General features: G+C 33.2%; 1 protein-coding gene across 5 annotated transcripts; it reads left to right on the forward strand.

The window, feature by feature from the left end:
• Positions 1 to 233: 233 nt before the first annotated feature.
• On the forward strand, positions 234 to 8,960 carry LOC123920368. Of its 5 annotated transcripts, none has more exons than XM_045972647.1 (5): positions 234 to 1,144; positions 1,733 to 3,052; positions 3,290 to 3,404; positions 4,155 to 4,440; positions 4,521 to 4,721. In XM_045972647.1, the coding sequence occupies exons 1-4, from the start codon at positions 719 to 721 to the stop codon at positions 4,436 to 4,438; spliced, it is 2,145 nt and encodes a 714-aa protein (XP_045828603.1). In that variant the 5' UTR covers positions 234 to 718; the 3' UTR covers positions 4,439 to 4,440; positions 4,521 to 4,721. The 5 variants fall into 5 exon arrangements, with proteins under 5 accessions (XP_045828603.1, XP_045828602.1, XP_045828609.1 ...); XM_045972655.1 differs by lacking the exon at positions 4,521 to 4,721 and adding an exon at positions 8,633 to 8,960 and having other exon boundaries at positions 242 to 1,144; positions 4,164 to 4,440; XM_045972649.1 differs by lacking the exon at positions 4,521 to 4,721 and adding an exon at positions 8,633 to 8,715 and having other exon boundaries at positions 242 to 1,144.
• Positions 8,961 to 13,819: the final 4,859 nt, after the last annotated feature.

Raw genomic sequence — 13,819 nt, forward strand, 5'->3', positions numbered from 1 at the left:
ATAAAATCCCAAATAATAATCCTTTTTGCAGCATTTCTTCCTTATTTTTTGTTAAAAAATATTCAAACACGAAAATCACTTAACCCACAAACCATCCCTTTATTGACATTTCTACCCTCCAAAACAACACCATCTCTTTTTCCATACAACACCCATTTTAAGGACAATTCTGTCTTTGCAGAACGATCTCACTCCTACGTGTCATATAAAATAGCTGCCGCTGTCCTCTCTCTGTATGTTTTTCGAACCTGACACCATCAAACTCACTCTTACATCTCTATGGTATTAACAAATATCCACCGTCCATTTTCTCCATCCAACAAATCCACACCGTTGTCATCTAACCATAAACCCTAACCCCCTTCCCCACACTCTCTTTCCCGCTTCCTCTCTCTCAACTTCGATCCATTTCTCTCTCTGTTTCTTAGATCTCTCTTTTCAATTCAGTTGAATCCCAAATCATGATCAATTTCACTTTTCGCTTTTTTTTTTCTTTCTCTCTTCGATTTTCATTTTCTGAATAATTATGTGAATATTTCTCTGATTTGATGCTGTTGATTCAATAGAACGAAGTAAAGGTTTTAGCGGGGTTGGTTATTGTTGTTGTATCAATTTTTTCTTTTTTTTTTTTATAATTTTTTATTCTGATCCGAGTTTTGTCAAATTAAACTCGTTACTGAGTTGAATTGACTCGTGTAACTGTGAATTAAATTCTGAAATGCCGTCGGTTGGGATTAGGCGAACGACGAGGGTGTTTGGAGTGGCGACAAACGGAAACACCGATAGTGTGTTACGATCAGGGCGGCGGTTACCGGAATCGGTCAACGTGGAAGTGACTAACGACGACAGTGACAATGACACCGACGACGATGAGGATGATAGGTTTTACGGGATTAAATTTATCAGAAAGAGGAAGAGAATTGTTGAGAATGAAGATAGGAAGAGGATGAAAGTGAAAGATCAATGTGTGCTTGCGGCTATTGTGAAGCCATGTTCAGAAGACAGTGGTTTATTTTCGCGTTTTTTGTTTGTGGTGTTGAGTAGCGTTGCAAAATTCGGACTCACAATCGAAGATTTCTCTTCTTTTGTTCTATCAGAGCCCATTTGTTCTGCTTATGCATCAAGTGGAATTCAATTCTTTCAGGTAAAAATCATGATCCTCTGTAAAAGATTATATTTTTTTTTTTTTACAGTTTTTTTAATGCATTTATTTACTTTCCCTCGATGTTAGTAATGAATTGTAAAATTGATGAAAACTTCATGGTGGTGAGTGATTAGTGGTGGACAATACTGTATTTGTTATTTTAACTTTTTTTGGTAAAAATCTTATCTTTTTTCTTAAAATATTGTTTTTTATACCTATCCCTACATTTATTTATTGATTGTAATTTACTACTTATGGTAAAAAAAAAGTGGGGTTTTCTTGTTATATTTAGTTACCGTAAAAGGGTGGATTTAGGGATAGATTTGAAAAAATTGTGATAAAATAGTGCCATAAACAAAGTGAAAAAAAATAAATAATTGAATCTCAATAGTTGATTAACTTTCTGATATTGATAATATATGATTTTGATTTCAATACAAGACACTAGATTTATAATTCATTGAAATTCGCAGGTTGTCCCAAGCACATCTAAAAATAAATCTCAGTATCTATCTGTTGATTGATTTTACTGTTCCTAGTTTATTACTCCATGATTTTACATAACATGTGAGTTTATTGTTCTTTCAGGATTCTGTTACTGCCAACATTGGGGTTTGCCGGTTTTTTGGGGTAAAGCAGTTCATGCCACTGTTCTGTGTGGATTTTTCTGCTATTCCTCTATGTTTCAAGTACTTGCATACTGCAGTGCTTCTGAGATATATGTTCAAGTCATTTTTTCTTGAATGTAATCTGGTAAATGTTCCTATTGATGTTGAGGAGAATATTGATCTCTCTGGTTTCCAAATTGAACTGCCGATTCAATGTGATTCCTACATGGGAAAAGCTTATGAGAGTGGAACCATCAGTATCACCCCTGAAGTTATAGAAATAGATGACTGTTTATCGTTACATGTATCTGTTGAGTGTTCTAGGTTAGCTGGTCAAAATGGACAATGTCAAAACTTGAACTCTAAACACATTCAGACGAGGAGAACATCACTCAGGATTAGGGAAGCACAAAATCCTTCAATGGAGAACAGAAGTAACAGTGCATTACCTTATGATTCGAAGGGTGGATGGGAAAAAAGTCGTACAGGTGTCGCCTCTGATAAGAAACTTAAAATTAACAGTTGCGCTGCTGTAATCCTTTCAGAGGCAAAGTCTGTCTTGGAGGGTTCAAAAGAAGCAATTGATTCGTCTTATTGTTCTGCAAATATATTGATTGTCGAGTCCGACAGATGTTACAGGGTAGAAGGCGCAGTTGTCACTTCAGAAGAACGGCCTGATTTAAGAGAATGGCATCTCGCAGTAAAGAAAGATGGATTGACACGATGCACTCTCAAGGCTGATAAGGTAATGAGACCCTGCTCTACCAATCGGTACACCCATGTTAGAATGGTCTCGTTAATCAACGGGTGGAAACTAGAGTTTTCTAAGCATCAGGACTGGATTGCATTTAAGAATCTTTATAAGGAGTGTGCCGAACGTGAAATTCCAATTCCTGCTGCGAGATTTATTCCAGTACCAGGTGTCTGTGAAGTCTCTAACTACGCAGACAGTTGTACTGTTTCCTTCAACAGGCCGGATTTTTATATATCCACAAATCATAACGAGTTTTACAGAGCAATGAGAAGGAAAACTGCAAATTATGACATGGATTCTGAAGATGAAGAATGGGTGAGCAATTTCAATAACAAGTTTCAAGAACATGTTTCACTGGATGATTTTGAATCAACTGTTGATGCTTTGGAGAAGACTTATTATTGTAGTCCAGATGATTGTTATGATGAAAAATCTGTGACTTATTGGTGTCTGAATGTTGTTAGCAAGAAGGTTGTAGAAGCTGTACATAGGTACTGGATGAGAAAAAGGAAACGAAAGCATTCATCGCTGCTTAAGATATTCCAGGTAACTTTCCCATTATTGCATGCATGCTTTATGTGGAGCATTTTCAATGCTCATCCTCGTGCAATTATCTGGAACATTTTATTAAGGGATATAATTGTTTCGTAACTGCAGGGTAGTGGATTTTGTGAAATTTCAAAAATTAAGTTTGTTGTTATATACCAAGTTGGGTTTATTGTTGTAAACTGCAGTTCAACCTCATTATCTGACTGACATAGTTGGTTTAATTTATTTTTTCAGAATTATCAATCGGAGATATGTCCATTTGTTCCCAAGCCTTTGCTGCGAAAGAAGAGGTCATTTAAGAGACATCCTAGTCAAAGAAGTAGAAGCAATCTTCCAGTTGTTTCACAAGGCAAGTTTATCGTAGGATGCGGATTTGTCTAGTTCTGCCAGAATACAGTTAATTTGATTGTTTTAGTTATTTCAACCTGTTGCAGTGGAGTTTTGATGTAGTTATTCTGGTGTCTCGGTAGATATAATAATGCAATTATCATTCTTTTAACCCTTATGCAACACTGCACAACAGAAATACTTTTTTTTTTTTTTTGAGGAAGCTAAATTAGTCCACTTAAATCAACATCAGAGAGAATCGAACCTGAGACCTTAAGGAGGAGCACACTCTCAGGTCCCAAGTCAATCCCACCAGACCAACCCAAGTGGGTTGCACAACAGAAATACTAGAACTGGACCTGTTGGAATTGGACTGTAATTATTTTTTTTTTTATTTGATATAGATCTGATTTTTGATATCTTTGTAAACTCAAGTTTTTTTGTTAATATTTCTAGCGTTTAGCCTATATCTTTCTTGTAATGCTTCATACATATATATATGTATGTATGTATGGTATGTAATTTTTTTGTAATGAATATGAGATCTTGAATTATCATATCTGAGAAATGAACTTGTTGTATTTTCAAATGAATTTTGAAGTCCTATTGCTTATGGGATGTTGGTTCTCTTTGTCCTCACTTTTATATCTAGTTTGGTTTTCTTAGGGTGACATAAAAAATGGGGTTTGAGACTTTGAGCATTTAATTGCATGTATATTTTTGTGTCTATAGATGCATGCTGTAAAACTCACCCTGACCTACTTATTTACAGCAATTACAGGTGAACGAAATGCTTTCGATGAAGATTTTACAGCAGTTACAGGTGAACAAGATCCTTTGGATGAAGATGTCATGCTGAAGATTTTAAGGGCTTTAGCAGCTAAAGCCGCTGCAGTTCAAAAGATGGAACTTGCAATACAAAAACGCAAAGAGGCTCAGTCACTTGCGGAGAAAGCAGATTTGGCAATCTACAAGGCCACAATGTCAGTTAGAATAAGCGAAACAACTGAAGCTGGAGGATCAACAGAGGTCTCAGTGCAACACTTTCTTGAATGACGGTAGAGAAAAATTTCCTTATACTAATTTTAGTTATAATTATAATTAATATCATAATCATATAACCCAATTTTTATTGCAGAAAGGGTTACACATAGCTCTTCTCATTTATTTATTTATTTTTAATTGTAATTGTACATATATATTTTTTACTTTTATTTATATGTACATATTGCCTTAGAATTTAACCTTAATAGAAAAGAATACAAGATAGGTGCATTTAACTTTAGGCCTGTATTTTTGTGCATATAAATATGTGTGTTTTCAAACGCTTATCGAACCTTTTTAGGCACAAATCCTTTAAACAATTTTTCTTCTGATCAGATTTTGAGAATTGAAATTTCTTCTAATCATCCATCACAAGCTATAGTTAGGTTTGCTATGGTTGTTGAACCAAATAGTCACTTTCATATGAGGAGGATTTCAGTAAATAAATGTCGTTTTATGATTCAAGCAAGATTAGCAAAGAGGAAACAATCACTCAAAAAACAAACAAGGAAACAATGAATAATGAGGATTAATGGCGTTTCACTTTTCAACTCCAAAACTTTGAACAAATATATAGTTAGCCTATGTTTGGTATCATGGTGATTGTGATCCACCGTGATTTCATAGAAGCTAACTCTGTGAATCACTAATTCTGGCATACCCACCGTGATACCAAACATATGATACCAAACATATGCTTAAGACTGTTACCAAAATATATATCCACACGCCCCTTGTTCACCCCAAAAGGACTACCCATAGGCCCATCTTATAGGTAATGATCACAATAACTCATGTTCCCAGAGTCTTTCTGTAGTTAGGTTAGAAATCTTAATGTAAAGGATCACCACTGTCCATATGGAGCAAAATGAGGGGCAAATATTTGATTGAAGTGGAACTAATGAACAATGTCTGGAAGAAAACATAAGAAAATTGCTCTTGTGACCCTCCTATATTGCTTTCAGGCCTCTCAAAGTGACGAAATTACCCTCAGGTTATTTCATAACGTAGATTCCGAACGTCCATAATTTCGGATCTTAGGTTCCAAAATTTATTTATTTATTTTCGCAACAACATCAACAACCAATTGCAGTAGGGTGAGAGAGCCAGGAAGCAAAATGAAACCAAGCTTTCAGGAAGCATAAGTAGAACCTTTATAGTGAGTGGAGGAATTTTAGGAAGCAAAAGGAAACCAATTTCAGGAAGCAATAGTGATGAGACGTGTAATGGTTTTTAAGCTACAAGCTTTATTTTCTTCTGAAGTTGTTTTACTTTTCTGTCAATAAGCATCCAAAGGTACCGTTAGGGTTCAATGGAATGACATGGTATGTTCCCACTTGCAAGAGAAAAAGGGAAGAGATAATAAAACACTAAGTACACAACATCAAGTTAAAACAAAATGCTACCTTTACTGCTCATCCCAGTTTTCCTTTGAGCAAACACCAACTTCGGAAGTTACGTTTCAAAATGGAGCGTTTTCGGATTGTAACTTCTCAAACCTATTTTTTTTTTTTAAAACCTGTGCCACTTCGGAAGTTACGTTCCAAAATGGTGTTTCTGTCTTCGAAACTCTGCATTTTTGTTCTAGAACAGTATTTTCGGACCTTGCAATCCAAATAATTGAGGGCATTTTGGGATTTTTGGAGGGCCCAGGAGCAACTCAGAGGGCCAAAAGAACAATTTTCAAAACATAATGTATCATGTTAACTAATGCCCCTAGGACATTAGGGCAAGAAAAAAAATAGTACTTGTAACTTTTATAATGAAAACAATATATTTTATCCTTTAAATAGTTTGATTACACAAATCTTAAGATTATTTTACTATATTTGTATCCTTAACTAGTGTCTTTCCAAACATAATTCGTGAATACAATTGAATTGAAAGTGTAACTTGTTTCTATCTTCTCTTTTTTGTGGAAATAAAGGGGCTAGCCTCAAACAAAGCAAAGGAAGAAACTATAAACCTCTAGAAAAAATTACCAAAGAAGCATTTTGTGGTCAATGTTAGAGAACCAAACGTAGAAACAATATCGAAAACCCTAACACTATTTATACTAGAAATACGACCATGCATGGCAAAACAATCTGTAATTTGATTAGTTTTTTTTCTTCCAATAAACATAAACATGAATAACAAACCAAGAAGACAACTGCAGGAGAGGGTCTTTAAACAGGTATAATAAGGGTGTCATAAACCACAATCATTAGATATCAGAGACACCACTGATGACAAATCTGACTTCACCTCAATGCACATAAACCCACAATCCTTTGTCAGCTGCATGCCTTTGTAAATAGCCCAAAACTCTACCCATAATAATGATACAATCCCCGCATCATCATCATCATCATCATCATTCTGAACCACTCTTCCACCAGGTTGACAAAGCTCCATAATTAATAACAAAACCATGGCTTGACACCTGGAAGTATCTCCTCCAGGTTTAATTCTTTCTGGTACCAATTTGAATAAGCTAATTTAGCTTCTTAAAAATAAAACAACAAAACAATCACAATTAATTAATTTTGATTTGTATAATCTATATATAGTTCTGCACTCATCCGAAAATATATTTTGATTTGTACTAGTGGGCATAGAAAGTAAAAGGCTAAAACAGTAACAAATATCAAATACCATTTATAGACAAAATAAGGCAAACTATGCAATACATATATTTCGTCAAACTATGCAATCCATATTATAATCTATTCTATATACTACAATTGATTTGATGATGTTTAAATTTATAATCTATATAGTATTTTGTTCTTGACTCAACCCAAAATCATAATGTTGCACAATTTCTTCTGGACCCATCACTAATAGATGATTTTATATAGTCATCTAAAACAAAAAGTGAAACCTTTATTTTTGGTTATTTTATTTTTTCATTTAAAAGGTTTTCAGAGTATGCTTAGTTTTCCCCCCTCGGTTTAGTTTCATTTTTTTTTTCCACTTGTTTTTTTTTTTTTCCTTCATGATTTCTAAAAGGAAATACAAAATACATTCTTGTTTACAGTATTTCTTTTAGAAAAATATAAGAACATGAGTGTAGAAGTAAGTGTATATATATTGTTTATTTATAGGTTAAGTTATTATCACATAACTTATAATATTGTTACATTACATCACTTTGATTTTATTTATGAGTTTACCGATGTTAAACAGAGAGTGTATAATATGTTTACACAGACGATCAATAAAATCTCTTCATCTGTCATGTCATTATTTTAAATTAAAATATTACTATTCTCACTTTTCCAAACTATCCCCACATTTTGTTCCATATTTTATGCCACCTTTTTTTTTTTTTTTTATCTCTCCTTCCGGTAAATGATTTTCCCACTCTTCTTCGATTTTCTTTATTTTTTCTTACTATCATGAACCTCTTACTATTCCAAAAAAAAATATTTTCTCCCTCTCACTGTGCATCCTCCTGGCCCGACCGGTAAGGGAGGAGGGGTTATTTGATTGGGAATAGTGAAATGAGAGATGCCAATTTACCAAAGAGGGAGACCAACTAGTATTTAATATTTAAATATATAATGTAATAATTTAACGTGATAGAAAGATAAAACATTAGTTGTTGTCCGTGTAAAAGTTACCCACACCTTCACACCGTTTGTTTATATTTTTAAAATCATATTCTTAATTTATTCTGTCATCACTTGTCTATTATAAATTGTGGATTTGGATTCAGTAAGGTCACAAATCTGTGTAGTCATGCAGTCGATATTTTCAAAATCTTTCAATCTTGATCAGACAATTTGAATTTCAATCTCAAATTTTATATTAAATAAAAATTAAAAACTGTTTTAAAATATAAACCGTCTGATGCTGATCCAACGATTCAAAGATGATAATACACCAACCAGCAACCACTAACTACATCCGATCCATTTCCATAAATTGTTGAATGATGTATACATTTTCAGTGTTTCTTATTATTAGTATTATTTATTATTTTTTGTTGATTTTGCATCGGCATCTGAAATCAAATGCTGGAGCAGGATATGGCCCAAGTAGAATGTGATTGGTATTTGTGAGGTCCAATAATTATTTGAGATTTACTTTTACCATAATATCAGTTACTCACGCGTCATATGCCTTTCTTTTTTTACTCTTTCGCTACTTAAGTAGCAGACGTTATAAAAATGAAAATTTCTATAAGTAGCTAACAAGGGTATTTTGGTAAATTCGCAGGGTGCACGTCAGAATGAGTAGGCTGGCAAAAGAATATCTCTAATTATTTTCCTAGGGGTTTTGAAGACGGTCCCAAAAGAAGTTCTACTTTAGAATTTCCCTCAAACACTATTCAAAGTGAGTATTTTCATTTTCTTTGCGAAATTATATTATTATTGCAACTTGCTGGTGCATTTTTTAATTTGCATCAAGGAAAAACTTTGTATGTGCTCTTAATTTTGAGATTTTCTTTCGCTTGGAATATGTTCCAAGACATCTATTTTGTTTTGGTTGGAATAAGTTTGGCATACTATACATATGTTTATGGAATAAGTTTAATACTCCTAAAGTGAGATTTTGTCTCTCTTAATTTTGTAATATTTTTGTTGTGGTTGTTGTTGTTGTATTGTTTTATGGTTTGCACACACAAAAGTTTAATGGGAATACACTGAAAAATAATTTTATATATTTTTCTATAAAAAAAATCATCAATATATTGTCATACAACTAATTTCAAAATATTTTTGTGATTTGAGATAATACAAAAAATTTATTAGATATTAATGTAAAATGTGATTTTTGTGTTATATAAAAATTTGATTATTGTGTTAAAATTTGATTATTGTGTTACACACACAAAAGTTTATGTCAGACGGCTTCAAACCACCCAACAAACCACTTAAACTGCAAAAACCCGAATCCGTGAACACCGTTCTTCATTTTCTGGGTGAATTGGGCTTTATTTTTTGACTCTGCGATTTAGACCGGGTGACAACTTTGAGCCCGAACTTGCCCATATCCGCCCACTGTCCACCCTTAGTTACTTGTTTTTAGTTAAATTTGTTATAGTTCATGTTAAACAGTGTTTCGGACCCTTGTTAAGCATATCAAAAATAAAATTAATGTTGATAATATAATTTTTTACACTTTCAATGTATTATATGTACCAATTCCAAGACAAAATTTTTATATTTATATGTTTAACTAGTGTCTGGAGCACTGTTTAATATTTTCCATTTGTTATTAGGCTCGATTAAATTTCATTGATTTGAGTTGGATAAAACGTTCATATATATTCTTTTTTCATTTTGCTATTAAAACACAAAACTAAATACCTACCCTTCCTATTGTTAACTGTATTTATACCGTGAATCCGACAAAAATTGCTAAAAGAAATATTATTTGACAAAAAAAAAAACGACATTAATCTATACCTATGTATAAACAAGATGCAAATTTTTTAGTGTAGACTTTTCATAATACCAATAATATTCTTGATTATTTTAGCAACAAATATCTTTTATTAACAAACTCACCATAACATAAGATATGTTTTTTTTAGCAGAAAAAATTTTTTATTAATAAATTCATCATAACATAAGACATGTTTTTTTTAAACAGCAAAAATCTTTTATTTTTTTATATAAATTTGCATAATAAAAAATATGGATCACACAGACGACATGCGCGACCGGCTAATATTGATAATTGTTATCTCATTGATAACTACATTTTAAATGACTACTATCAATGTTAGAGGTCCTTTACAATAAATCAATGTTTTAGAGTTGCACCAATATTTTCTTCCTTCATAAGTTCTAAGTTGGTTTATTGTTTGTTTTTAATATTAATGAAAGCTTTTACGCCACTTTCAAGTATATATTCTGTTATTTATTTTTTGGTAATGAACATGTTCTTTTATTGATGTAGCTAACAACGCATCAAAACATAACTCAACGTTGTGGCAACTGTCAATTGGTTGTTTTGGCATGGGTTGTTTGTTGGAGAAAAGGATCTCTCAATTGCAAAATTGGACTACTAATTACTAATAATTAACATTCACTTTCAAGTTCCACGTCAATTTTGTACCGTGAGGGTTGTCTTACTTTATAAAAACATATCCAGGTCATCTCACAATCGATATAAGATTTATTGCCCGATCAAAAACTTTATAGCATGACGACCTAGCGAATCATGGAGGAAACTCTTATATCATCTTAGAATCGAGATATTTTGTCTAATAATAGGTCTGGTTAAGTGCCACTCAAAATTAATATTAAAAATAGAATAAATTGTCTAAAGTTACGGGTCATGGCATCAAGCCGACAAGCCCCCATAAAACATTTGTTAAAAAAATTAAATGAAGAAATTTTACATTGAAAATAATTTTTTTTATACTTTTACATTGGTAGTGGGAGCTATTAAAAAGAGGTTGGGTTCATTGTGGAATATATGTGTCGTTGGGGGAAGAGTGGTGTTGATGAAGGCGATTCTTGGTTCAATCCGTATTTTTTATATGTATTTCTTTAAAATTCTTATAAAAGTCTTTAAAGTCGTAATGGTATTCAAAGGTGATTCTTATATATGGGAGGAACCCTTGCAAGGAGAAAGATATAAATCTTATCTTATCTTATCTTATCTTATTATACTAAAAGTAAGGCTGCTTTGTCAGCCCTAATCCTTGAGTAATTTGAAGCCCTACACTTTGTCCAATTGGCCTTTGACATATTTTCCTAGCAACCAATACATGGTGGACTTGGAGACTCATCTTCAAAACCCTAATCAAACCCTAATTTGTTTGGCCAATTGATGACTACCAACAATGCAAATTGTCCAATTGTATCTTGCCAACATATGGTAGTCTGTATCAATTATATTGGACCTTTCCTTGCACCAATTAGAGAGCTCCACTAAACACAAGATGGCAGCAAGTAAACTAAGTGAAGCAAAGTGAAGCAAGTAAACTAAGTTTTTCTCAAAACTTTTTCATTTCTCAACTTTCTTTCTCTCTCTTCTATCCTTTCTCTCTCTGATACGCTCTCTCTCTCTCTCTCCTCTTCATGAAGAACAGCAAGAACACCACCGCCTCATCCCCGGATTCCGGCGGCTGGCCATCGCGAATCCCATACTCCGGCGAGCCACCACACCATCTCGTCCTTCACCACCACATCCACCACCATCACACCTACAAATCACTCGAAATTGTCCGCCGCCTCTATTCCTCCGCGCCTCTCACTCAGTGAAGCATCCTTGCCGATTTCATTCTTTCGATTTCAAAAGCCTCTATGGTAATCTTTCGATTTCATTCTTTTTTCTTCTCACCGATTTCATAAGCTACTTGCATTACTTCTCACTGATTTTGATTTCTTCATTTCTTCTTCTTCTCAGGTGGGTTCAATTCCTCAAATTTTGATCTTGCATGTTTGAAATCTTCCCTGAAATTGGATCTTTGGATGTCAATCAGGTACCTAGAATAATCTCATCTCTCTTTCATACTGTTTTTCGTTTTTTATTTTATTTTAATTTTTGCAGAATGCATTCCAGTGATAAAATTGAATTTTTATCAATTGGTTCAGATTAATCAAACCTCATATGAATTTTGTGCAAAACAAAGTTAAAGCTTTGATTTTTAATGATTTATGTTTTGTGGGGTTTGTTTGTTAAAAGACATAGAGAAGGCTGTTGTTGGAGAATGTCATGTTTTAAAAGATTTAGTTGAAAAGTTAACACATAATCTTGTGGTAATTGCTTAACACACAACTGAGATGGACAAGGAGAAATGGATGGAGGTACTATATATATTTGATCATTGTATTTTGCTATGATTTTAGAAAAGTTATTGACTCTAACTGTATTTTATGTTTTCAGATCCAACCTGATAGAAATCATGGGGAGTCAACATCACTCATAACTCTGGTAATATTATTTAAAAAAATTAGATAAATTTTGTTGGTTTGGTTGGTTCCTTCATTAATAAATATTGATCACTAATCTAATAATACTTTCCCTTTATTGTTTAGGAGAAGCCTACTAGACAGTCTGATCATGGAAGCAAAATCCCCTCTGAACTTATGAAGCAAATTATTAGCCTTTTCCCCAACAAGTTAACCATATTGCTGCCTAAGGTATTGTCTTTTACTAATTTAAAATTCATTCATTATCATGTATTGTTACTATTAACTAGCAATATAATTTAACCATGAGAGTCTTGTATTATTGGTTGTAAGATTATCAGGGAACTTTATCCCATAATGGACTGTATAGAGTTATCAAGGGATTTTATCTAATAGTAATAATTATCATAACAATTAGCCATATTTCATCTCTCTTTCATACTGTTTTTCGTTTTATTTTTTTTTGTGTAGGTTTTGCTATGTGATTTCTTGAATCCACCATGGGAAAAGAGTGAGTAACATGAAATTTGATTTGAGGGTAGTTTTGATTCAGTTTTAATTATTGCTTTTGACCGTGTCGCTTCTACCGTCGTTTGCAGTTGATATTCAAACACCGGGTGATCTTATAACTCTTACTGCTGCAGCTGCAACAGGTAGTATTTAATTTTGATCTTCATTTTCTCTCAAATTAGAATTTCTGCTAGAGCCTGACAAAATTGATTTTCTTCAATATTTTAGGGTAGGCTCTTGGTGGAAATAGATTATATGCTAGCTTATAGTTCTGGTGAAGCTTCTTTGAGGCTATTATGGAAATTTGGACTGCCAGGTATACTTCTTCCCTTCCAGGTAGGTGTTAATTATGCATTGAGTTTTTTACTCTGTCATGAAATGAATATTTATTTAGATCGAACACTACAGGCTGCTTATTTTACTCACCATGGATTTCGAAGGAGGGACAAAAGGACCAATATGCTTTTGGTAAGTGGTAACTTCATGCTTCTTCGTAGAGTTTTCAAAAACATGCTTGTCACATTGCATATGATCCCTGCATATGATTTTCACATAGAATATGCAATATGGCAAGTTCATTTTGTTCCACTCGTATGTGTAAATTGCTATAAGCATAAATTCCAATTTATTTTCCTAATATTTCATAAATTGATCTTAGCTTTAATTTCATTGGTTTGACGTTTTCTTATTGTCATTCAGGATAATGCGCTGATGCCTGTGCGGCCATTGCTGACTCGGACTTATTTGTTGGCGGGTTGAATGGTATGAATAAATGGCCTGTAGATATAGATCGATATTTAGCTTTTTCTTTTTCTTTTTTGACTGTGGAGTTTGATAGATTGTTGGATTTGCCACTGATGAAAATTGGAAAGGAACTGTTAGATGGGATAGTGATTACTCCTTTCTATTTCACTTTAAATTGTTTTCAATTTTAACATGTTATACTATACACAGCCCAATGATTGTTAAATCTGAAGATTTTCGTATTTTCAGGGACTAAGACTTGAAGGCGAGGAAATGTCTT

This window comes from Trifolium pratense, linkage group LG1 (assembly GCF_020283565.1).
Source record: "Trifolium pratense cultivar HEN17-A07 linkage group LG1, ARS_RC_1.1, whole genome shotgun sequence".
In the NCBI taxonomy this organism is placed as follows: Eukaryota; Viridiplantae; Streptophyta; class Magnoliopsida; order Fabales; family Fabaceae; genus Trifolium; species Trifolium pratense.